This window comes from Bidens hawaiensis, unplaced genomic scaffold, assembly GCF_021521415.1.
Source record: "Bidens hawaiensis isolate Kalapana, Puna unplaced genomic scaffold, B.hawaiensis_p1.1 tig00023609_1, whole genome shotgun sequence".
In the NCBI taxonomy this organism is placed as follows: Eukaryota; Viridiplantae; Streptophyta; class Magnoliopsida; order Asterales; family Asteraceae; genus Bidens; species Bidens hawaiensis.
In genome coordinates this window covers 230,741-240,831 of record NW_027493697.1, presented here as the reverse complement: position 1 = coordinate 240,831, position 10,091 = coordinate 230,741, and the positions used below count along the sequence as shown (strand labels likewise).

Here is a 10,091-nt window from a genome sequence, read left to right as displayed (position 1 = left end):
AAAAAGTTGTTTAAAGAGGGGCTTGAACCCGGATTCTAACAATAGGAACAAAGGATGTTTACTACTGGACCAGAGATCCAATTTGTTAATGGTTTCACTCACTAAGTATATGTGGGTTCACTATCATATTTTATATATATGTTCTATGTAAAATTTGAAACTCTGTGTGTTCCCGTGAACTCGCACCTTAAACATAGATCCGTCCCTGCCTGTGAAGAAACTTCTTGATGCCAAAATACCAAATCCACCAAGCCCAAATATTATTCATTAGATTTAGATTTCGACCCAGCATCGCCCTAATATATTAGCATTAGCAACGTGTGATATGACTTGCGAGTAGAGAAGTACAAAAAAAAAACGGGTTTTAGACCAATTCATGGCAAACCAACCTGAACCGGTTTGATTAGAAAATCAGTTTCAACCAAACTGGTTCATGAACCGACTCAAACGGCCGGTTTTGGTACCGGTCCCCCTTTCGAACAACCAAACAGGTTTTAAAACCGAACCGATTAGGTTAAAACCGGATCTAAACCGAACCGAACCGAACCGACCTGGACCAGGTCGGCCTCTCTCGCTTCTAAACCGATTTATAAACCGAACCGGTTTGGATCAAACCGGTTTTAACCATGCTTTAACCAAACCGGTTTTGTACAATGTACACCTCTACTTGCGAGTGTAAAGGTATATCGGCCCGTAACAATGATGGGAGTTGTTTTAACTTTTATGGGCTTACTAGCACATGACTGGTGGCCCAAGATTAACAATGGGGCTAAAAACAAATCCAACATGGTAAATTAAGCCTACCTTATTTAGCTATCTATTTTTATTATACTTATATTTCTAAATTATATTGAACATGTATTTGAAACTACAATTCTTAGTCACTTAAGAACAAACATATTTATAACTCAACTTGATTGCCACTAGACTACTAAAGGTCTTTTGATAAACAAAACCTACCTGCCCACATTTCTAAGTGCGTAAACGAGTGTTTGGCATGTTGGGTATGTTGGCCGTAGATCAATTGAAGGTAGAAAAGTTAAAAGAACTAGTAAAAAAGAAAACGTGTGTGTAGTGTTATACTGATTAGAAGAAGGGAGAAAGAGAAGTTGTAACGTGTCAGACCGCTTGTTCGTTTACCAAGAAACGGAGGCGGGTCCTAACTTAAGAAAATATTTAGGTAGCGTTTGGTATAAAGGAATGAGAGCCGGAATGAAATGTGTCATTCCAAAGGATCCCTTATTTCACCTTTTTATAGCTGTATTTTTTCATAAGTTAAAACTTTGTAACTTTTAAAATATGTTCCTAACTTTTTAAAAAATTAAAAAGTCATAGGCTGCTTATGCTTAAAATAAGCAAATTAAATTGTCGACAATATTATTTATTTTATTTTCTTTGTTTTACAAACACGTACTGGTGGATCGATTCGTTCTCGTTTCTCCGAATCAAATTGATTTCATCCATCAATTAATCAATCACCTTCAAACACGGACCGGGGCTTCAGGTTCGTCTTTTACTTTCAGATTGATTTAGGGCTTCGTTAGATTAGGGTTTACACGAACGAACTTCGAATTGCTTGTATATATCTTCTTTTCTTTCATGTGTATGCTTAATAATAATAATGTAAGCCCTAATTTTCAGCTACCATTTAATCGTGTTGGATTTGCCTGCCATGTATGATGATGATGGTGCTATGGCATGCTGATCTATGTTATGTTGAATTAAGTAGTGTTTTTATTTGGTTAAATTATTATTTATTTGTATGTATGTATATATATATATATATATATAGGGTTGAAGACGGTGGAGGGGATGTGAGTGCTCTTACTCGTCGCAGGGGCGTCCTTAAACCTGTCAATTTCAGGAGCAATTCCGCCGCTTCAACTTCCGCCATATCCATTTTCTGTAAGAAAACTTTGGACCTCCTGAATGAGTCCGAAGAAGAACTACGCTCCACTTACTCCTCCCACGAGTTCAAACAAGAAGTTAACGTTTTCTTCGACAAAGATTCCGACATTCAAGTTGTATGTTAACTAAACACACTCACTCATATGATGTTGCTGTTGTTTGTTTTTTTTCTTTTTTAAACTAATAATTATAGTTTATTGGGTTTTGATTTTTTTTTTTACAGAAATTTGAAGATTTGAATCTCTCTCCTGAGTTAATGAAGGGACTGCGTGTGGATATGAAGTTTGTGAGGCCCACTAAGATCCAGTCCATGAGCTTGCCGATGATACTAACTCCGCCTTACAAGAATGTCATGGCTCAGGCGCCTATGGTCTCCGGGAAGACAACTTGTTCTGTGCTCGCTATGCTCAATCGCATTGATCCTACGCTACCTGCTCCCCAGGCTCTTTGTTTGTGTCCAACCAGAGGACACGCTACTGAGGTTAGTTAGTGTTTCATTCTCTTTATATTACTAACTCAAGAGTAGTTGTATCTGCTTGCAATAAAATTTCGTTTATTGGAGACAAAAGAAAAAAAACATTACCTTACATTAGATAGGGACCATCTCTTGAAAATGTTTACATGCTACCTTAAACTGTAAGCTTGATTTAATTACAAAGTATATATATTATCCTCATAGATGTTGTGTTCTTTGACCGATACGCTAAGTCAGTTTAAAACAAGACACACCGTTTTTTCTTTTTCTTTGATTTGGAGGTTGTCTGATTGCTCAGTTTGTGATTTCATAATTACAATAATAATATCTTTGATGGTGCAGACTATGGAAGTGGTACTGAAGATGGGACAGTTTACTGGCATAACATCGGATTTGGTTCTTCCTGCCGATATATCATCTAAAGCTAATTATAATCATATCCCAGTCTCGAAGAGAGCACCAGTGACAGCGCAGGTTGTTATCAGCTCACCGGGTACTACTTATCAATTGATAGCACTCAACAAGTTGCGTACATCTAATTTGAAGATCATTGTGCTTGAGGAGGCAGATCCTATGATGGTATATTCTATTTGCTTGTTTTGAACATTCATCTCTAATCGCTTTTGTAATATGTCTGCTAGCTTATCTGATCTAAGTCCTTAAGTTATCAACCTGTTATAGGGTATAGAAAAGTAACGTGTTTGTTCAATGATGTTTGTATCATTTATGCATATCCAAATTACTGGTCTTTTTTGGCAACTTCAGCCGCTTACATGCAGTTGTTTATACCGCAATGAAATATCTAACAGCTGTCTGCAGCTTGTTATCTGTCATTTTCTTCAACGTATCTGGTTTATTTTGTTCAGCGTGCTTACAAAGATGATGCTGTAAGGATAATGAAGGAAATTGTCAGGTGGAGTCCCAAATGCCAGGTGTGTTGTCAGTATAACAACAACAACTAATTAATTATGTTAATCGAGTTCTGTATATGTTATTGATTTAAGCAAAAACAATGTGCAGGTTCTGCTGTTTTCGACTACATTCAGTGACAAAGTGAAGCCTTTTGTATCAACACTTGAGAAAGATCTTTTTGTACAAGAATTCCACCAATTGTCTGTTAACAAAGAAGAATTGTCTTTAGGTTCTTTCAAGCAGTATAAAGTGAACTTAGATGATGACATCTCAAAGCTTATGATAATTAGGGATAAAATATTGAAGTTGGGCGATGGAGTCTGGCAAACAATTATATATGTCAGAGCTTCAAATCGTGCTCAAATGTTACATGAGGCGCTTGTTAAGTGTGGTTATGCGGTAACAACAATTAAAAATGCAATTGCAGGCGAAGATCTAGATAGGATATTGAAAGAATTCAAAGACGGGTCGAATCGGATTCTAATATCAGCAGATTTTCTCTTTTCAGGGTTTGATCAGTCTCGGGTTTGTATCATCCCTTTCCATTTCTTATGTTTTTAACTTTTTATAGTCTGATAATTATATTTTATTTCACAGGTTAATCTGGTGGTTAACTATGATATCCCAGTTAAAAATTGTGAATATCCTCCAGAGCCTGACTATCAAGTATACTTAAACCGCGTAGGTAGAGCAGGACGATATGGCCGCAAGGGTAATACTTTTTATTGACCATGCATATATCACGTTATAAAAAGTCAATGATTCTCTCATACCTTTACCATGATTATCATAGTCATAGATAGCCACATCACATCATGAATAGTATCTATCTCTAGACATAGACATAGACATTGACAGAGAGAGAGGACAAGTCTATAGTCTAAACTACCTTGGCTTTAACATAACTTAACATAAACAAAAAAGGTTTCATATCTTGAATCATCATCATCATCTATAAAGTCAGTAGATACTGAGATTTTCCATCTTTAAAGTCACTTGCTGGATCTTCTTATCTTGAATCCTCCTTAACATATGCCTTTCTTCCTTCAGCAACTGTCTTCCTCTCACATGATAACTGGTCGTTGAGCCAAAAAATTCTGGTTTTGATGCTCTCACTCACACTCAAAACCTTAATCTTGTTTAGATCATCTTTGTTGTTTAGCCCCACCGCCTCACATACTGATACCGTTGCCAAGCAATACTATGCAAAGTGTGCGTTGATAGTCTTCCAAGTTGATGATCATTACATCATCTTTCCTCCTCACGAACACTTCTTTTCTCAGATGATCAAGTTCCTGTTTTTTATCATTCAAAAGTGTAAGATACGGTTCCAACTCATCATCACTTTCAACTTGTGCAACCAAAGCTTCGAGCTTTCCATTTGCACCTCGAACATACGCTTCTTTATACTGAAGACTCTCACTTCAATCGCCTTGTTACTTCTAGCATCGAACCCTATTATCGCACGGAACTACGAATTGAACACATCGAGAAGGTCTTCAAACTTTGTCTTCATAACATTCTTGTATCCATCATAGATCTCGGTGGTCAGCATGTCAAAATCAAGCCTGTCTTGAATCCTAAACGTTTTTATGAAAGGTTTTTTTTCACTAGCTAGTAATTAGTAATGTATCATCATTTCTTTATCACCATACTTTTATGAGTAACTAGTTTTTTTACCCGACGCGTTGTGTCGGGCAGGTAGATAAACCCGGACAGTGGTAAACCCAAGCATTATCGGTCCTAATTATTGAGGCGGTAGACGTAAATTCGGTCGATTTTGATTACGTGCGCTATTGTACGGAAACTAAAACAAAAAAGTTTTAAAAATGAGATGGACCAATGGGGTCGCGTCTGTTGGTAAAACTCAAGCGTTAATAAAGCCCGAGCGTTGTTGATCCCTGGTCTTGAGGCGGCGAATGTATGCAAATTCGGTCGGGTTTTTTCACGTTCGTTACGAAAACGGAAAATAAAAAAAATAGGCATTCCGTCGATTTTCATACGGTACTGGAACTAAAACAAAATGTAGTAAGTCTACGCAAATTAGGTCAGTTTCTATCACGTGCGTTACGATATCGGAACTAAAATAAAACAAATAAAAACATAACAAAACTAATTAGAAATATAATTATCAAACCTTTAAAAAAGAAAAACAAAGCATAAAAAACCAAAAATTATATAAAAAAAACTTGCCTAATGAAGCATTATCAAATGGACCAATCATGCATCAACAACATCACCAAACTTCTCTTTTAAATACATTAATAATAATAATATTAATAATAATGTATCATTTTTACAAAACTTTTGCTTTAGTTATTTCTAGATAATAACTAACATCTTTGTTTGTAATACTTATAATTATCAAGTTTAGTGAATGAAATGAACTAAACTAAATCATCTCGATCTTTTTCATATTTTCAAAAAATTATGTACGGCAATGTATCAACTACTGAAAATTTTAATTCGTGAGGCGAAAAAACACATCGCCATCCGTGGGACTCAAACCCACGCCCATGTGGTTAAAAGCCACGCGCTTTAGCAGAAAAGCTAGAACAGCTTCATACTAATTATTGATAGGTATTCTTCTAAAATTAAACTATTAAACTTAACTTGTTTTGACATTATATTGACACAAGTTGATTGGCATAATTATTTGATGGCTAAATGACATCTCGTCGGTTGACTAAACTTTAAAATTGCTACACTTAAAAATAGTTGATGATTATTTTCTGGAAAAAAATAGTTCATCATACCAAAACAAATAGTATTACCTTGATTTAATGTTTCCTATTTTTTTACCCAAAGAAATATAGTTTTCACGTCTATTTAGTGAATTGGAAGGTTATGATAGGCCGGTAAAACAATCAACCTAATAGCGGCAGATCCGTTAGTTTCCAAGTATCTTTCCATAAGGACCATCACGAGATGCCATAGCTTCACAATATGTTCTTGAAACCAGACTTAGGAATAAAGCCAAGTTCCGTGCCTGACATAGAACAAGCCCGTCCTACCCAACTCGCGGGTACAAATCAGGTTAAAGTTCCTCAAAAAACAGTACCCTTAGTATCATTGTTAAGTGTCACATAGAATTTTATCTCAATAATAAAAAAATGTAAAGTATAATTCAGATCCATCATATCTTTTTTGTGGGTGAATAACCTGATTTTTCTGACCTAGACTGTAGTAGACTTTCGGCTCTCGAACGACCAGTACTATCGGGCATCTCCCAGTTACCTCCTAAAGCATGTCTTCAATGTCAAGAATCTTTCTTAAAGATAATGCCTCAACAATATTAAATATTAATATTATTAGTTCACATCGTATATGCATATTGAGTGTTTTATACACTTCATTCTTTTTTCAAATTCATCACAAATAAATAGAAAAATAAATTTAGTATTGAGTTGTGAGGCGGTGCTTAACCCAACCTAACCTAATTTTCATTAGAAAACTAATTTTTCTTTCTTTACATACACAGCCCAAACAAACGCAATTTTTCACTCTCATTAACAACACAATCTAAACCAATTTTCAACTAAATTAATAAGCTTTATGGTTATTTTTAATTCTCTAATGGTATTACAAATAAAAATAATAATTATTTTGCAAATAAAAAAATAATTATTTTATATCGAAGTTGATAAATTATTTATTTTAATTATAACAGTTTATGAATTCTAGATTTTTTTAAAAAGTAAATTATTTGAAAAGAGATTAGGAATAGAGTCGGAAATAAATATCGATCATGTTAACACTTAATATTATCCATTGCAAAAAGATTTTTTTTATAACTTTATATATATAGTTCTTTTGTAATCAGATAATGTGAAAACTTTTGTATATACTGAACCCATAGTATCATGCTTGTCTCAAAGAAATATCAAAACAAATAATATAAAAATACCCAACCAAGAGTCGGTGGACCGACCTTGGTTGGGGGTGGTTGGTTGAGGAATTTTAGTTTCCATTTTTTTTTTAATTTCTTGGTCAACCAACCAAACAAACGAGAGTGGTCTTAATACTTGTAGAAAGCAATGGGGCAACTCTTGGTAACTATTTAATATTTTGTGGATTGCCCGTATATCATTATTCCTTTGTGTGAAGGATATTATATGGTTAAAATTGAAATACGGCCTCTTTCTTGCAAAAGAAAAGATATGCTTAATCTGAAAATTATGCACCTTTTACCGACATATGAATGCAAGGGTGTCAGCTTGTATACTTGGTCTACACTTGTGGAGGAAAAGGGATATGTTATTCGTACACCTTTTGGTTCTCCACACACCCTACATACGATCGTATAGGGGCTATACTATCGTATGGAACCCCACTTGAAAGGAGGTGCGGATAAGTCAAAGGGTGTGTGGATAACCGGTAGCGAAGGAAAAACTTACATTTTCATATGTATATATTTAGTGGACACTAACCAACAACACATCATTCATTAGCATTGGAAATATGGACTGCCCATCCATACAACTCGATAGCCTTGCTGGTACATTTTGTCCTTTTAAAATTGTATGGCAAAAGGAAAATGATTTTTTTTATTGAAGTAGTAGGTTTAATATAAAAAAATAGTTTTTAGGTACTTGATGATGAAGCAAATGACATTTAGGTGTTCAGTCATCTGAGATGGTTTAATTTAATTCCTCTCTTCTAATGACAATCCACGTAGGCGATGACGTGTAAATGTATGGTGACTGAATCAGCCATCTGAGATAGCTAGATCCAACGTTATTCCTTTACATATTATTCTAACATGTGGCACCGCCATATTAGACCAGCCATTTGAGATAGCCGAATTCATTTCCAATCATAATAACCTCTCACGTGTGTATCGTCGGTGTAACATAATTAATATGTCAATTTTCACTAATCAAACGACTATGTAAACTTACTATATTTTTATTATATACTATTTCTAATTATCCTAGTAATAAAAAAAGTGTCAATTTTCACTAATCAAACGACTATGTAAACTTACTTTATATATTACTTTAATATATAAAGTAATATAAAAACATAGAAACATTATAGTTAATATAACGATGGTTATACAACACTAAATAAACTTATATAGTTAGTATCATATCATCTATATTAAAAATAATATAATAACATATAGATACATAATAATATTATAGTTAATATCATCGATCACTTCCATTTCTTCCGTTTTTACAGTCTGATAATTATATTTTATTCCACAGGTTAATCTGGTGGTTAACTATGATATCCCAGTTAAAAGTTGTGAATATCCTCCAGAGCCTGACTAACAAGTATACTTAAAGCGCGTAGGTAGAGCAGGACGGTTTGGCCGCAAGGGTAATGTTTTTTATTGACCTGTTTATGTTTGTTTTATACTTTCACATTTTACGATTTATATAGTTGTGTCCGTATAGAACCGGTATTGTTATACGTCCCAAAAATGCAACATTGGACTTGACCATACTTGATAGAAATGTTTATCTATTGGTCAAATGTCCCAAAAGTGCAACTTTGGACTTGACTATACTTGATCGAAATGTTCATTTATTGGTCACATGTCTAAATGAAAACTTGTGGGCTAAAATCAAAGTCATAGTGGCTACCATTTGGCAAAATGGTAGATGTCGAATATTAATAATAAAATCAAGGGGATGTTTCCTTTCATGGGTTGCTTCAGATGATGGATTCTGTCCTAACAAACTGTATACAATATGTTACAGGAGCTGTATTCAACTTACTATGTGATGATGAGGATCGCATGTTTATGGAAAAAATCGAGAGACAATTTAACCATAATGTTACCGAGGTAAATATTTCTTACAGTCTATTCTTATATAATGGAAAACTATATCTATGCCTTTTCGTAATCTATTGATACATGGTTGTGTCATGGTAATAGTGACAGTACGAACATGAACCACATGGCCTGTTTGTGTTTGTTTGTTCGAGTTTAACCAAACATAATATGTATGTATATATTTATGTATGCACACACACACACATATATATATGCATGCATGCAACATTGTACATAAACAAACATACATGGACGAATGCTCACGAACTTAAATGAGCAGACAACCAGAATGCCACAATGTTGATCATGGTTTAACAATTTAACTGGCTTCCTGCTGAAAGGTTCATTAAGTAATCTGTTAGATTTCAGCCCAAATTTAAGTAGGGTTTTTGGGAATAAATAATTATTATATCAAAGAATCATTGTGTATTTTGTTTCTAACTTTTAGGTGAAATGGCACATACTTTGTACTTATCATATTTTGTTTCTAACCTTTTAGGTGCCATCATGGACAAGTGATGATGACTTCAAAGTCGCGTTGAAGAAAGCTGGATTGATGTAGAGTTTTCGGATCCGCCCTTAATCTAACCATGTTATTTAATCGTCACTCGTTGCAAACAGAGTATCATGTGTGTTGAGCTGAGTGAACTGAATCTGATTATTAATTACTTGTATTAGAACTCTCTTCTGAATGAATCTATCACTAATCTATCACTCGTCGGATTTATTTATTTTTGCGTGTGACATGGTTGCCATTGTTTTTGTTTGCGAGGTGGTTTGGATTCATGGTTTGAGTTTCTATTTTTGAAATAGAGAGAAAGAGGGTGATTTAATATTTATGGAAAGCATTGAACTTGGTTAAACATACTATTGCATATGTTTGATGATTTAGTTAGCAGTGAATGTATGACGACCACGAAAGTATACTTTTTGTTAGTGTTAGTTAACGCATCCCTCCAACACACATGGTCTTATAGACCCACAAGACATCTCTCTTTGTCAACTAGC

The 10,091-nt window shown here is 34.5% G+C and overlaps 1 protein-coding gene across 1 annotated transcript; it reads left to right on the top strand.

The window, feature by feature from the left end:
• Positions 1-763: 763 nt before the first annotated feature.
• Positions 764-9,724, top strand: LOC143567707 (DEAD-box ATP-dependent RNA helicase 38-like). Its single transcript, XM_077054060.1, has 9 exons — positions 764-789; positions 1,642-1,696; positions 2,132-2,389; positions 2,726-2,962; positions 3,250-3,315; positions 3,404-3,820; positions 3,893-4,007; positions 9,007-9,092; positions 9,583-9,724. The coding sequence occupies exons 1-9, from the start codon at positions 764-766 to the stop codon at positions 9,643-9,645; spliced, it is 1,323 nt and encodes a 440-aa protein (XP_076910175.1). The 3' UTR covers positions 9,646-9,724.
• The last annotated feature ends 367 nt before the right edge of the window (positions 9,725-10,091 follow it).